Source organism: Heterodontus francisci, chromosome 27 (assembly GCF_036365525.1).
Source record: "Heterodontus francisci isolate sHetFra1 chromosome 27, sHetFra1.hap1, whole genome shotgun sequence".
Lineage (NCBI taxonomy): Eukaryota > Metazoa > Chordata > Chondrichthyes > Heterodontiformes > Heterodontidae > Heterodontus > Heterodontus francisci.
Genome location: NC_090397.1, coordinates 52,964,846 through 52,981,506, shown reverse-complemented (window position 1 = coordinate 52,981,506; position 16,661 = coordinate 52,964,846). Strand labels below are relative to the sequence as shown.

The 16,661-nt window shown below is 43.6% G+C and overlaps 1 protein-coding gene across 15 annotated transcripts in view; it reads right to left on the bottom strand.

The window, feature by feature from the left end:
- Positions 1 to 16,661, bottom strand: part of shank3a (SH3 and multiple ankyrin repeat domains 3a) — a 1,286,992-nt gene that overhangs the window by 641,598 nt on the left and 628,733 nt on the right. For all 15 annotated transcript variants that reach the window (XR_010977672.1, XR_010977671.1, XR_010977670.1 and 12 more), the window contains one exon: positions 6,816 to 7,137. Coding sequence is in view for 12 of the 15 variants with exons in the window: in XM_068059355.1 (XP_067915456.1) it covers positions 6,816 to 7,137 (322 nt within the window). In the remaining 3 variants the exon portion in view is untranslated. The remainder of the gene's footprint in view (positions 1 to 6,815; positions 7,138 to 16,661) is intronic.

Genomic DNA, 16,661 nt, shown 5'->3' with positions numbered 1-16,661 from the left:
AAGTGATAGGTCAAGATTTATAGGGGTTAGGAGGCTTGAATCTTGAGATATTGTTTTGGTTTTGCTTTGGACAGTGTTGGGGTGTGAATTGTTTTGAAGGCAGCTGGAGAAAACCAGCCAACAGAGCAGTCACCATCAGCACCCTCTTCCAGCTCTTTGAGAACTTCCAGAGAATCAAGTGTAAGAAATAGAGAAACTGATGCTGCTTTTCTCCTGGAAAGCCTGCCAGAAACCTCTGATGCTGCATTTCTCCTGGAAAGCCTGCCAAACTAATCTTCAACGTTGCCTGAAAAGAACTGTTCTAGAAATATTCCAGTGACTGCTGTCTATGCGTATTTGGGACGCCAAACTAAAAAGGGACAACTGACAGCTTTCCATATCTTTTCTTTTTTTCTTCAAGAATTAGCAAGCATTTGGCCAAAGTATTCTTTTTTGTTTTTCCTTTGTAACAGAGCTGTAAACAGAAAATTTCGATTTTTTGGTTAACTGGTGTGTATGTGTGTGTGTGTGTGTGTGTGTGTGTGTGTGTGTGTGTGTGAGGGGCTAAGGTAAAAGGGAACTTTCATATTTTAATCTGTGTGGTAATGCTTTTTTTGTCACTGGTTTTATAATAAACTGATAATTTTGTTGTTTATTAAAGAAACCTGGTTGGTGCAATTTAGTCTGGGATAAAGAGTAGAGATTGACTGCATCGGTAAACATTTAAATATATGTTGTGACCGGTGGAGAAGTGGAGCTGGAAAAGACAGTTCACTCCTCCCACCTCAGTCATAACACTTGCCTAACTTATCTAAGCCCGTCATAATCTTGTACACACTATGGAGTTCTGATGAAAGGTCACAAACCTGAAAAATTAACTCTGTTTCTCTCTCCACAGATGCGGCCAGACATGCTGATTATTTCCAGAACTTTCTGTTTTTATTTCAGACTTCCAACATCAGCAGTATTTTTCTTTTATAACCTTGTGCACCTCTATCAAATCTCCCCTCAATCTCCTTTGCTCCAGGGAAACCGCACCCCCCCACCCCCTAGCTTTTCCAACCTAACCTGTAACTAAAGTCCCCCACCCCAGAACCATTCTGGTAAATCTCCTCTGTATCCTCTCAGGGACCCTCACATCTTTCCTTTTTTTAATTCTTTTATGGGGTGTGGGTGTCATTGACAAGGACAGCATTTGTTGTCCATCCCTAATTGCCCTTAACAACTTCGTGGGTTGCAAGGCCATTTCAGAGGGCAGTTAAGAGTTAACAAGAGCTTTATAAAAGTTCAGCATAACTTCCTTGCTTTTGTCCTCCATGCCTCTATTTATGAAGTCCAAGATCCCATATATTTTGCTAACCACTCTCTCAATATGTCCTGCCACCTTCAAAGATCGATGCACATGCATACCCAGGTTCCTCTGTCCCTGCACACTCTTTAGAACTGCACCATTATGTCTATATTGCATCTCCTATCCCTTCTGCCAAAATGCATCACCTCACACTTGTCTGTATTAAATTCCATCTGCCACTGGTCTGCCCATTCTGCTGGTCTAGCTTGTTACAGAATTTCCAAGTCTGATTGTGAAGAAGACACTGAGACCAGGCAGCTTAGTAGAGACTGTTTATTGCTTGCCACAGAACTTACTTCTCCACTCCCAACAACCCACAGACAGTGCTGGCTGGCTCTTTATATATACATATTTGAATACAATTAACTAATTAACACCCAACATCTGTTCACCCTATTATCTTGAACTGCCAGGTATTTATCATCCATTAACAGAACTTCAGACCCGAACATATCCTGTTGCAGGTGGTTCATATCATCCTCCCTGTCTACCACTCCTCCACGTTTGGTATCATGGGCAAATTTTGATTATGGAAATTTGTATTCCAAGATCCAACTCATGTATATACAGCAAAAAAAGCAGTGGTCCTAGCACTGACCCTTGGGGAACACCACTGTCTACCAACCTCCAGCCTGAAAAACGACCATTTACCATAACTCATTTTCTGTCCTTGAGCCAATTTTTAAAAAATCCAATTGGACACTGACCCTCCTATTCCATGAGCCTCAATTTTGTTAACCAGCCTTTTATGTGGTACTTTATCAAACACTTTCTGAAAATCCACATAGACAACATCCACCACATTCTCTTTATCAACCTTCTCTGTTACTTCATCAGCACCAAAAGAAGACACATGGGCAGAGTCATAGTGGGTAAGTTTAGGACAGATGTATTTTTGGTGTTAGGCTTGGCTCAATGATAGCATTCTTGCTTGTGAGTCAAAAGGGCATAGGTTCAAGCCCTGTTTAAGAATTTGAGACTGTGATCCAGGCTGACAGTCCAGTGCAGAACTTAAGATGTGCTGCACTGTCTTTCGGTTGAGATGTTAAACTGCAGCCCCATCTGCTCTCTTGAGTGAATGCAAAAGATCCCACAAAACAATTTGAAAAGCAGCAGAATTCACTCCAGTCCTGGCCAACATATATCCTCCAATCAACATCACTAAAACAGTCATTTATCTTATTGCTGTTTGTGGAACTTTGCTGTGTGCAAATTGGCTGCTGTGTTTCCTACATGACAACAGTGACTATACTTCCAAAGCTGTAAAGAGCTTTTGCACATCCTGAGGTTGTGAAGGTCAGAAAATAAATTGGTATTCAGGACAGATGGGATCAAGTGGGCCTAAAGGTCTTCTACATCTAGACTGATAGCTGTGAAAATGAGAATGTGAGGAACTACTTTACCCAAAAAGGACTTTTGGAGAATAAGTTTCACAGAAGCTTATTGACGCAGACAGTTTAAATGAGTCAAGGAACAATTGGACACGTTCTTGGAGAAAAGGATTGAGGGATATGATGTAAAGGTGGGTAGGTGGGGTTGAGGGATACGGTAAGAAGGACAGTAGATGAGGTTGAGAGATGCCATTCACTGGGTAAAGAAGTTTCTCCTGAATACTTTACTGGATTTATTAGTGACTACCTTATATTTATGGGCCCTAGTTTTGGACTACCCACAAGTCGAAACATCTTCTCTACCTCTACCCTATCAAACCTCTTCATAATTTTAACAATCGTTATTAGGTCACCCCTCAGTATTCTCTTTTCTACAGAAAACAGTCCCAGCCTCTTCAGTCATTCCTGATTAAAATAACCTCCTTGGACATCCTCTTTGCACCTCCTTCAGAACTCTATTATCATGAAAATGTGCTATGTTGAATGATGATTTTTTAATCCACCAGCTGGAAACCTGAATATTGAACTGGTGGAGTTGAACCACTCAAACCTTGCAAGCTTCGAACACTGCCTGCTGACCATGACCACCAAGGCATATCTCCTGCTGCAGACTGTCGTATTCAGTGGTTTAATTGATCGGTGTTTGATTGGTCAAATTAGAGTCCAAAGAAATAACTCAATCCATCCATCCCCACTCTGTAACCTATTTGTGTGTGTTTGTGTGTGCGTGCATGTGTGCGTGTATAAGTTGGAGCATATTTAGTTAGATCAGTTTAAGTGCAATAAAGTTAACCACTTTCTTTGTTAAACTCGAGAAAACCTGTTCCATTGGTTCTTTTTATGATCACAGCATATAAATAGTTAAACACTCAGTGAATTGGCAAATATATCCACTTCAAAAAGAAATAAACCTGTTGTGGCCAAACAAGGAGGGGAAAGAGGGGAGCCCTTCGACCCGTTCTCACCTGATCTTAACAGAAATTTGGGGCTCTACATCCGAGAACAAACTCAAAGACAAATGAGAAATTGGAAGCGGGAAACCAAATTGATACCTAGCAATAATTCTAAAAACAACTTTAATACAGATTTTCTTGTGGTTTTCAGTGCTAGAATATTAAAATGTCCAGATTCAAGGCCAGTACCTTCCTAGAACAGAGTGAAGTAACTTGGGACAGTTTAAAAGCCCTATCTGTTGAAGAGTTAAGGAGTATAGCTAAGCATTTAGCGATGAATACCCATTCAAAAGCTAGGAAACCAAAAATCCTGAAACTTGTGGCCAACCATTTGAAATCGAAATTGAAGAACTGGGGACAGGCATAGAATCTGAAACAGACAGAATAGCATTATCCAAGATAGAGCAGGAACTAGAATTGCAAGAAAAAGAAAAGGAAAGGGAGAGAGAATTCCAGGAAAGGGAGAAACAAAGAGCTTTCCAGAAAGAAAAGCAGGAAAGAGTTAAGACAGCTTGAACTGAAAAGGGGAAGACCCAATGTACCCAGTGAAGGCACTTTTTAAAATTCATTCATGGGATGTGGGCATCACTGGTTAGGTCAGCATTTATTGCCCATCCTTAATTTCCCTTGAGAAGGTGGTGGTGAGCTGCCTTCTTGAATTGCTGCAGTCCATGTGGGGTAGGTACCCCAACAGTGCTGTTAGGAAGGGAGTTCCAGGATTTTGACCCAGCAACAGTGAAGGAATGGTGATATGGTTCCAAGTCAGGATGGTGTGTGGCTTGGAGGGGAACATGCAGGTGGTGGTGTTCCCATACATGTGCTGCCCTTGTCCTTCTAGCTGGCAGAGGTTGTGGGTTTGGAAGGTGCTGTCTAAGGAGCCTTGGTGCATTGCTGCAGTGCATCTTGTAGATGGTACACTGGTGCCACTGTGCGTCAGTGGTGGAGGGAGGGAATGTTTGTGGATGGGGTGACAATCAAGAGGGCTGCTTTGTCCTGGATGGTGTCAAGCTTCTTGAGTGTTGTTGGACCTCCACTCTTCCAGGCAACTGGAGAGTATTCCATCACACTCCTGATTTGTGCCTTGTAGATGGTGGACTCACTTAATTGTAACAATATCCTTTTTATAATATGGAGACCAGAACTGTGCACAGCACTGCAAGTGTGGTCTAATCAATATTCTACACAAGTTTAACAATAACCTATCTCTTTTAAATTCTATCCCTCTAGAAAAGAATGGTCTTGTTAATCTGCAAAGTTATTTTGAATGATTTGTGATACTGTACCCCTGATCTCTTTGCTCTGCTACCTTATGTGGCCCCCTTGTTCCTCCTACCAAATGCACCATCGCACACTTATCTATATTGAAATTCATTTTCCATTTACACACCCATTCTGCAAGTTTATTAGTATCTTCTAGAATTTGATGGTAGGCGGGGTTGAAGAATACGATGAAAAGGTGGGTAGGTAGGATTGAGCAATAAGGTGAGAAGGCAGGTAGATGGGGTTGAAGGATATGGGTGAAGGTGGGTAGATGTGTATATAATTGTCCCAGCAGTGACTATGTGTACAACAGGACTGACTGTCCCCGCACTGATTGTCCATATAAAAGGACAGTCTGATCGAGCACTGACTGTGTATATAACAGGACTGACTGTCCCAACACTGACTGTGTGTATAACAGGACTGAGTGTCCTAGCACTGACTGTGTATATAACAGGACAAATGATCCCAGTACTGACTGTATATATAACAGGACTGATGATCCCAGCACTGACTCTGTGTATAACAAGACTGATGGTCCCAGTTCTAAATGCCTGTATAACAGGACTGACTGTCTCAACACCGTGTGTATAACAGGACTGACCATCCCAGCATTGACTATAACAGGATCAACTGTCCCAACACTGACTCTAACCATAACAGAAAGAAAAAAGAGTGAGAAAAGAGACAGAGACAAAAGAGAGAGTGACGTTGAGAGGAGATCGAGTCAGAGTTACAGACATAGTAGCCTATCAATTGCACAAGGCCGTAGGTAAGAACAAATGATGGCTTCCAGCTGCCAGGTTGAACAGTACAGATTCATGGCCACAAGGTTAGCAATTTGATTTTTTAAAACTTGCTTTTTGTCAATGCTACCAACAGCCCTGGCAGCACTGACGAAGCTAGGGATGAAAACAGTCAATCCTTCTGCTGATGTTTGCTGTCCAGTGTCCCCTGCCAGAAACTCTGTATGAATGTGGAATGAGAGTAGGATTTGGGTCAGCTGTGAGGCCCTACACAGTTGAATATCCTGCTGCACAGAATCTTACGTGAAACATGATAGAACTGGCTATACTGAATCTTACTCCAGCAATAAACAGTGGTTTCACATAAGAATGGGAATTGGAGGAGAGAACAGTTTGTCATCCTTGCAACTTCCCATTCTCTTACTTCTTGGGGCCGCTAACCAGACACGAAGCCCTAAATCTCATCCCAGTGCAAATGTAAGTGCTGAGGGCCTCAAGCAGCTAATCTTCTCAAACAATCTGTCTCAACCCTTCCTCTGACAGTAGAGCTACCTCACAGGTACAAGCTGCTATCGTAAGTGTGCCAAGTTCCTTTTGCTCCCTCCATTGCATACCCTCCCAGGCTGTCAGAAAATTAGTCAGACAGCTGGTGGCCCCTAGGACAAGCAGCTCAAGGCTTGGCCCAATGCGGAGGCTTATTGGGAAGAGAATGCTGTGGCATGTGGACTACACAGGGAAGGAGCTGATGAAGGAATGAGACTAATACACACTGCATTTGGATGAATAACTCTATGTTCACTGATACTGAGTCAATGATTTGTTGGGCAAATGAGCTAGTCTTTAAAGGTATTGAAGTACGGTTGAAAGGTACATTTCAGATACAGAAATTTAAGCTAAAATGTGTATCTTTTCCTTTTAAATTTGTATTCTCTTCTCCCTGATTTACTATTATTACCTTCATCCATGAACCTGAAAGTTGAAAATGATTCCCCTATACAGGGGACATTGTTAAAGAACTGCGAACTGCAAAGAAATTTGGATAGTTAAGTAACTGGGTAGAAAATGGGAAATTGAGTTTAACAATTCTCCCTACCCCCCATCCCCCTTCAGGACAGAAACAGCTGAGCCATCTTACCTGAGCCTGGCTTTAGTCTGCCTCCTGAGGATAGGGGTATTAGCATCACTCTCCTCCTGGACGCACTGCAATGAGGGCGATCGGCTGTGCGAGCTCCGTGAGCTCGCTGTGCTCTGCTGGCCTCCCTCGGTGCCCTCCTGCATGTGCGCCAGTAGCTGCGGTGGTAGGCTCCTGAGGGAGGGGACGGGTGAGTGGGAGGTGCGGCTTGGGAGGTTGTTGATATTGTTGTCACTGGTGGATCGCAGCAGTGTGCGTGGGGATGAGAGGGCACTTCCTCCAGTTCGTCGCCTGTTGGTGTAGCTTGGGGTCTCTCTGAAAGGCACTGAAATTTAGAAGCATATTAGTGTTCACTGTCTCCAAAACACACAAAAATGACACCTCCTTTGCATTGCCTAACCACTCCCCACCACCAACACCAAACTTGCCTGAGGGTGCTGAGGCACAACTCCACAATTTCCTTGTCTAAATGGCCATTTTTTTGTTTGTGAGCAATAAGCATCCCAAGTTTTTCGATCAAGGTGGCCATCACATATAGGCCTGAACCTATCCTCACCAATATCCACATATGTACAGCTTGCAGTGGGGTCACAGAAACCCTCCTGGAGCATGCGGCTCAATGCTACTCAGGCAGTGCATTGGGTAAACTTGGCTCCACCTCTCATCCTAGGCCTTCTCTATATACTGCCTTCATTCCATTCATATCTGACATAAATGAAGCCTGGCCCCTTTCCAACTTATAATCTTGGCATGCTTATGACAACACTAACTGCTGCTGCAGATTGTGTTGTTGCTGTTAAATTGCTACAGTGCATTTAACACCATTAGAAAATTAGAAGGCCTGGAATAAAGAAAAAACATTCAGTCCATCCGTCAATACCCAATGCACACTCTACCTATTGTGGACACTACACAGCCTTTTAATCTCCTCCGACAGCCCATGTACACTCTATCATGCACTCTACTCATCCATTTAATATCCTTGCACAGCTCATGTATACCTTATCATGGACTCTAGCCACCTATTTAATCTCCTCCCATTGCCATGTACATTCAACCCTATTATAAACTCTATCCACCCATTTAATATCTGGAGGGAAAGTTCATCCACCCTCTTTTTGTTTTAATTCATTCATGCAATGTGGGTGTCGCTGGCTAGACCAGCATTTATTGCCCTCAAGTCCATTATTCAACTCTGCCCTCAGCCTCCTCAAGGTGGGCCGAAGGGCCTGTTTCAGTGCTGTATCTCTAAATAAATAATAAATAAAATAGCTGCCCTCAGCCACCTGTACCATTGTATCCGATGGAACATTTGATTAACTCAGTCTCTACCTGCCTCTGTAACCTCCAATTCCATTCCATCCAGCAGTCTCCAATGTAGAGCAGACTGCATTGTGAACAGCAAATACAGCATACCAAGTTAGAGGAAATACATATAAATCATTGTTTCACCTGGAAGGAGTGTTTGGGGCCCAGATGGTGGGAAAGGAGAAGAGGAGAGATGCAACATCTTGCTTGGGCAGACCAAATGCAGTTTGGGTGATCACTTTGCTGAATACCACCCGCATCCCCCCGCCTCCGTGTATGATCCTGATCTTCCAATTGCTTGTCACTTTAGTTCCTACTCTGACCTCTCTGTCCTTGGCCTCCTACACTATTCCAATGAAACTCAATGGAAGTGAGGTACAGCACCTCACCTTTTGATTAGACAGTTTACAGCCTTCAAAACTGAACAGTGAGCTTAACAATTTCAAGTCATAACCACTGCTCCCACTTTTTCAGACAGGTGCTCGTACTGATTCTTATTGTTCACATTTACAGTTCCTCTGGACCTGTCTTTTGTTTCTTGAATTGTCCCATCACTGCCTGCTTTTGCCTTACACCATTCTCCCTTTTGTCATTTAAATCACTCCTGCCTTCCACCCTATCAGAGACTTTCCCTTTTGTACTTTCCTCCCAGCTCCCCGCTTTCCCTGCCTCTGTATTTGCTGTTAAATCTCTAACTTCTTTCAGTTTAATGAGCTTCTGACCACATATCTGTGCCACCACCAACACCTTCTACTTCCACCTCTGTAACATTGCCCAACTCAGCCCCTGCCTTAGCTCATCAGCTGCTGAAACCCTCATCCATGTCTTTGTTAACTTTAGACTTGACTATTCCAATGCGTTCCTAGCTGGTCTCCCATCTTCCACCCTACATAAATTTGAGCTCATCCAAAACTCGGCTGCCATATCCTATCTCACACTAATTACCAATCTCCCATCACATCTCACATCTGTGTTTGCTAACCTACATAGCCCCAGGTCCAGCAATACCTCAATTTTAAAACTGATGTATTGTTCTGATATAAGGTCACAGACCTGAAATGTTAACTCTGTTTCTTTCTCCACTGATGCTGCCAGACCTGCTGAGTATTTCCAGCATTTTCTGTTTTTATTACATTTTAGAAATTCTCATCCTTGTTTTCAAATCCCTCCTGGGACTCTCCCCTTCCTACCTCTGTAACCTCCTCCAGCCCTAGAATCCTCTGAGAGCTTTGCACTCCTCCAATTCTGGCCTCTTGCGCATTCCTGATTTTAATCACTCCACCGTTGGTGACCCTAACTCTGGAATTTCCTCCCTTAACCTCTCTGCCTATTCTCCCCTCTCTCCTCCTTTAAGATAGGTTTTAAAACCTATCTGTTTGACCAAGCTTTTGGCCATCTGTCCTAATATCTTTTTATGTGGCTCAGTTCAAATTTTGTTTGATAAAGCTCTGTGAAGTGCCCTGGGACATTTTACTGACAGGTCATTGACCTGAAACATTAACTCAGTTTCTGTTTCCACACATACTGCATGACCTGCATAACTCTGCAGTAACAATGTATCCCACGAGGGCAGTATATTGCTGCAATTTTAAAAAAATTAGTCATTCATGGCAGCTATGTCCTTCAGGACTTTCCCAACTTCCTCACTTGTGGTGGTACTGAGCCACTTTGGACATTGAAGACACCCACCCAGAGTACATTCTGTGCCTTTACGAATCTAGCTGCTTCATCCGAGTGGTGCTCAACATAGAGGAATACTGTTTCATCAGCTGAGGGAGGGCAGTAAGTGGCAATCGGCAGGAGGCTTGCTTGCCCATGTTTGATCTGATGCCATAAGACTTCATGGGGTCCGCAGTCAATGTTGAGGACTCCCAGGGTCACTCTCTCCCGACCTTATGCCACTGTGCTGCCATCTCCAATGGGTCTGCCCTGTCAGTGGGACAGGCCATACCCAGGAATCGTTTACAGTGTATCACATGAAGGCAGTATGGGCTGCAAAATCTGGGTCCGTAGTCCTGCTGGTTTTGGCAATAGGGGAGCCCAGAGCTGATAAAAATGGCAGGGAATCCATCCCTGTCGACTTCTGGTGTGGCCTGCACCGATTGCCATCTTAGGAAAAGCAATAACGTGGGCAAGACATGCGTGCAGCAGAAGCATGCAGAGAGGGAAGATCGTGACGTCAACTAGCATCTAATGCTGATTTTGCAGCTGACCAGCAATTTTAGATCTCACAGATCCTGTTAACACTCTCTCTTAAACACACCTGCATGATGGAAACCACCACCACCGACCACCGCCACCCCCCCCACTCCACCACCACCACTCGTGCTATTTCAAGGCATCAGCATGCACCTTTCAGTTGAGGTGCTTTTGACTTCCTTTTGCTGCTGCAGAGTTCATGGAAGTACTTTGTACTGTCTTTTTGGGAGCTCACACATGTACTTTGAGTTAGAAGGGAGTGTGCCAGACCTTTGCAAGCAGCTGAATGGATTTTGAAGGCCTCTAAGCAGAAAGCTTGACTCAGTCATGAGGACTATAGTTGCAGTCGTTCTTGAACTGCAGCACGACAGGGAGTTGGAGTACAGGCAGCAGAGAGAAGAAGCTGTGTTCAGAGGGAGGAGGAAGAAGACTCTCAACAGAAGGCCCTACTCACCTAGGGTATTTAGAGAGCAGTTTTTTTATTTTTAGAGATACAGCACTGAAACAGGCCCTTCGGCCCACTGAGTCTGTGCCGACCATCAACCACCCATTTATACTAATCCTACACTAATTCCATATTCCTACCACATCCCCACCTGTCCCTATATTTCCCTACCACCTACCTATACTAGGGGCAATTGCTAATGGCCAATTTACCTATCAACCTGCAAGTCTTTGGCGTGTGGGAGGAAACCGGAGCACCTGGAGGAAACCCACGCTTCTCCTACCTCCCTCTCAGCCAGGAGCAGTGTCTGAGGTAGCTATGTTTCGCCAAGAAGCTGGTCACTGAACTGTGTCACCTCCTCCAACCAGACTAGCAGCTGCAGAGCAGGGCGAGAACAGCTCTGCCAGTCGCCATCATGGTCACTGTCGCCCTCAATTTCTATGCCTCAAGATCCTTCCAAGCTGGAGCCGGTGACATCGTGTGGTTCGGTGGCGAACGGGAATCATGAGTCATGCATAGGGCGGGTAGCCCTTGTCGCCTTGCCACCCTCTAGTTCCATGTGGTGGCTAAAAGATGGCAGGAACAGCTGACCAGCACAGGGCTAAAGCATCATAGGAGTAGGAATAGGCTATTCAGCCCGCTCTGCCATTCAATAAGATCAAGGCTGATCTTCTACTTCAACACCATTTTACTGCACTATTCCCATATCCCTTGATGTTTTTAATATGTAGAAATCTATCCATCTCAGTCTTAAACACACTCAACAACTGAGCCTGCACAGCACTCTGGGGCATAGAATTCCAAGATTCACCACCCTCTGAGTGAAGAAATTCCTCCTCAACTCAGTCCTAAATGGCCTGCCCCTTATTCTGAGACTGTGTCACCTGGTTCTAGACTCCCCAGCCAGGGAAATATCCTTCCTGCATCTACCGTCGAGCCCTGTAAAAATTTTGTATGCTTCAATGAGATCACCTCTCATTCTTCTAAACTCCAGAGAATAAAGGCGCAGTCTATTTAATCTTTCCTCATAGGACAATCCCTCCATCCCAGAAACTAGTTTGGTGAACCTTCGTTGTACTCCCTCTATGGCAAGTAGATTTTTTTTAAGTAAGGAGACCAAAGCTTCACACAATACTCCAGGTGCCGTCTCACCAAGGCTCTATATAATTGCAGAAAGATATCTTTACTCCGATACTCAAATCCTCTTGTAATAAAGGCCAACATACCATTTGCCTTCTTAACTGCTTGCTGTACCTGCATGTTAGCTTTCAGTGACTCATGAACAAGGACACCCAAGTCCCTTTGAAGTTCAACACTTCCCAGCCTCTCACCATTTAAGAAATACTCTGTATTACTGTTTTTCCTATCAAAGTGGATGACCTCACATTTCTCCACATTTGATTCCATCTGCCAAATTTTTGCCCACTGGTTTCGCCTCACCAAATCCCCTTGAAGCGTCTTTGCATCCTCCTCACAACTCATACTTTCACCTAGTTTTGTGTCATCTGCAAACTTGGAAATATTACATTTAATCCCCACATCCAAATCATTGATATAGATTGTGAATAGCTGGGGCCCAAGCACTGATCCTTGCAGTATCCCACTAGCCATAGCCTGCCAACCTGAAAATGATCCATTTATTCCTACTCTCTGTTTTCTGTCCGTTAACCAGTTCTCAATCCACGCCAGTATAGTCCCTCACTCTCATGTGCTCTAATTTTGTTTACTAACCTCCTGTGTCAGAGCTTATCAAGTTTTCTGAAAATCTAAATTTAGCATATCCACCAGTTTCCCCCTTCTCTATTTTGCTAGTTACATCCTCAAAAAACTCCTACAGGTTTGTTAAACATTATTTTCCTTTCAAAGATCCATGTTGACTCTGCCCAATCCTATCATTTTCTAAGTGTCCTGTTATTATAGATACTGGCATTTTCCCTACGACTGATGTTATATTAACAGGTTTGTAGTTCCCCGTTTTCTCTCTCCCTTCTTTCTTAAATAGTGGGGTTACAATTGCCACCTTCCAATCTGCAGAAACCAGTCCAGAGTCTATAGAATTTTGAAAGATGACCACCAATGCATCTACTATCTCTACAGCCACCTCTATCAACATTCTGAAATGTAGATCATCAGGTCCAGGGGAAATATCTACTTTAAGTCCCATTAATTTCTCTGGTACTTTTTTTTTTACTAATATCTTGCAGTTCCTCATTTACACTGGTGCATTGATTCTCCATTATTTCTGGGAGGTTTTTAGTATTTTCCTCCGTGAAGACAGACACAAAGTTTTTTTTAGTTTCTCTGCAATTTCCTTATTCCCCATTATAAATTCTCCTGACTCTGCTTGTAATGGTCCCACATTTGTTTATGCTATTCTTTTCCTTAAGTCGGTGAAGTATGTGGAAACTGCGAGATGTGGGTGTGAGGCTTGCAGTAGTATATGCGTGTGAGGGAGTGTTTGGCATGAGTCCTGATTTCTGGAGATTGCTGATCATTGAGTGATGGGGGTACAATGAGTGAGGTTGGTGGTGCAATGGGTAGGAGATAATATTTGAAAACGCATTCACTGAACTTGACCACTTCTATGAGATCACTGAACTTTTTCTGGCACTACTTCCATCAATTTCTCGGGCCAGATTCCTCGCACTGACGTACGTGGCAATCTGTTTCCAATCCCTTCAAAGTGTAAAACTCGATGGCCACCTGGCCCCCTGAGGAAACATGACCTCTCTCTTTTCCACCTCATGCACTAAGGCCTCCACCGTGGCATTGGAGAATCTGGGAGCTCTCTCTTTGGCCTGCTACTCTATCTTCTTTCTGAGAAACACTTTCAGAAACAATTCCAACACCTGGTGCAGCAGGATGCACCTCCCCTTTAAGGGGTGCAGGCTGGCTTTAAGAACTGCAGGGTAGCTTTAACTCGTGCTAGCCTTGCACAAACCTGGGCTCCCTGCTACGTGTGTAGCCGGCCAGCATTGCATTTAGCAATGGGCTGCAAGGCTCAATCATGGAGTTGAACAGACAGTATGAATTTTGTGTGCTGCCTGCATCACCTTGATTGGGTACAGAGTAATCACACATCATGGACCCCATGCCCGCAAACAGGCCATATCCAATTTTTAGCCTTATATCTCTGTAATATTGTGTACCACATGGTCAGAGGTCCTGTCCTTCAGATAAGATATTACATTTCTCAGGGAGATGCTAAAGATCCCACAGGAGTATTGGAAGAAGAGCATGGAGTTTTCCAGGCGTCCTGGGCCAATATTTCTCTGTAAGCCAACAGTATCAAAAAAAAATTATCTGATTAAAACGAGTGCCATTTGTTTAAGATTGCTGAGTGCAAAATGGCTGCTGTGTTTACCTACAAAACAACAATCAATGCACTTCAAAGCACTACATTGTGTAAAACATTCTGACACGGTATATAGAAATAAACATTACCTATGTGTGTATTTACAGAAATATGGGGGGGGGAGTTTTCACTTGTTTTCACTAATTTTGAGCCCAGGTTCCTGTGCAATTGGAGTGCAATTGGCTACAACAGTGCAAAAGATCGGGGAATTTAAAATGTAGGTGACTTATGCCATAACCACTTACACTCATGTTTTACACTGGTCAGGATTCAATTCACTTGAATCAGGCCACATCCACAAAACAGCCATGCCCCAGGTCGAAATTGCAAGGTTCTGACAATTGTGCTGGTTCGTGAAGGCTGCGCAAATTATTTATTTATTTATAGATACAGCACTGAAACAGGCCCTTCGGCCCACTGAGTCTGTGCCGACCATCAACCATCTATTTATACTAATCCTACATTAATCCCATATTCCTACCACATCCCCACCTTCCCTCAATTCCCCTACCACCTACCTATACTAGGGGCAATTTACAATGGCCAATTTACCTATCAACCTGCAAGTCTTTGGCTGTGGGAGCACCCGGTGGAAACCCACACGGTCACAGGGAGAACTTGCAAACTCTGCACAGGCAGTACTCAGAACACTTGTTTTCATACATGTACTTGCAGCCACGCTTTAAAAGCGTTTTCACACCAGAAAATATTTACTTTGCTAAAAAAAAACTGACTGGTGTACACCAATGAAACTACTAAACGGTTCAGTATAGTGTTTTAAAATCATTTCAGTGACTTGAACTCAGATTACTCACAGGCAGATGATTGGACCCCCTTAATAAAAATGCTTCTTTTTGGTGATAAACCCATTTTCAGCTATATTAGTAAAACAGCACTAGGTTATCACTCTTAAATCCAGCTAAGAATACCTTTTAATGGAAAGAAAAAGACAATTACGTTCTATTATGCTGCCCGATTGTCCTGGTCATTGGAAGATTTGATGATTGTGATTTTAGTGGAAACTAGAAGTTTAACCTAACCAGCAAAAATTTCAAGATCATTTTGGGTGCAATTTCACGACTGTGCCCAAAGTGGAAACTCTACCTGTATAAACTACACAATGTGGAAGGGAACAATCGCTCCCATCTTCTGCCATTAGAAGGTAGTGGTCATGCAGCTCACTGAGGACCTCTAGTGGAGGCATTGGAGGCCAGCCCTCAACTGCAACAGAGCTACAGGCAGAATACTGATCATTGCAGGATAAAGTAAGATTGGAAAATGTGTTGCTGGCACAAAATTACTGAAATGCATATTTCTCATGATCTTAGATCACAGAGGTTTATGAAAAATGTCAGGCTCATAATACAGTTCAGAATAAAGCAGAATATGGAAAGTGCAGAAGAGAACTGAAAAAGGAAATAAAGGACCATAGAGAGAGTATGAGAAAAGATTTGTGGGTAACATAAAACAGAGAAATAAAGACTTTTATAACATGTAAAGAGTAAAGAGATAATCAAAGGAAGGGTTGAGAAATTTGGGTAGCACAGTGGCGCAGTGCAGCCGCACAGCTCCAGCAACCCGGGTTCGGTTCTGGGTACTGCCTGTGCGGAGTTTGCAAGTTCTCCCTGTGACCATGTGGGTTTCCACCAGGCGCTCCGGTTTCCTCCCACAGCCAAAGACTTGCAGGTTGATAGGTAAATTGGCCATTGTAAATTGCCCCTAGTGTAGGTAGGTGGTAGGGAAATTGAGGGAAGGTGGGGATCTGGTAGGGAATATGGGATTAGTATAAATGGGTGGTTGATGGTTGGCACAGACTCGGTGAGCCGAAAGGCCTGTTTCAGACCATAATCTCTCTATCTCTCTAAGATCAGGGTCAAAAAGAGATTGTGTCCAGGCACAGGGCATGGCTGAGATACTAAATGGATTATAAACACAGAAAATGCTGGAAATACTCAGCAGGTCAGGCAGCATTGGTGGAGAGAGAAACAGAACTAACATTTCAGTTTGATAACCTTTCATCAGAACTAGGAAAAGTTAGAAATATAAAAGGTTTTAAGAAAGTGAAAATGGGGAGGGTGGAAAAAGAACAAAAGGGAAGGTCTGTGGCAGTGTGGAAGACAGGGGAGATTAAGTGTCACAAGGGTTGGTGGTGCAGGGCCAAAGAGAGTGGTAATGGGACAAGAAACAAAAGGTGTGTCTAGAGGAGGTGTAAATTGCAGAAGGATCAGCAGCTGCCGTCACAAGGGAAAAACAAGTAAAACCGAAACCTGCAAAGAGAAAAGAAACAAAATGTGGGGCAGAGATTATGGTCTGAAATTGTTAAACTCAATGTTGTGTCATGCAGGCGCCCACCGCCAAGAAGAGACATATGAACACTGATTTTGAACTGTTGCTGGAGCGACAGTTGTTGAACAGATCAGCCATGTCTGGAAAAAACATTTGCATAATAATAGATGGTGCTTGTGTAGACGAAGGACCATTCCCTGACACATTCAGCCCACAATGGATGTTGATCACCAGACAGTAAGGGGTGGGGAAGTGC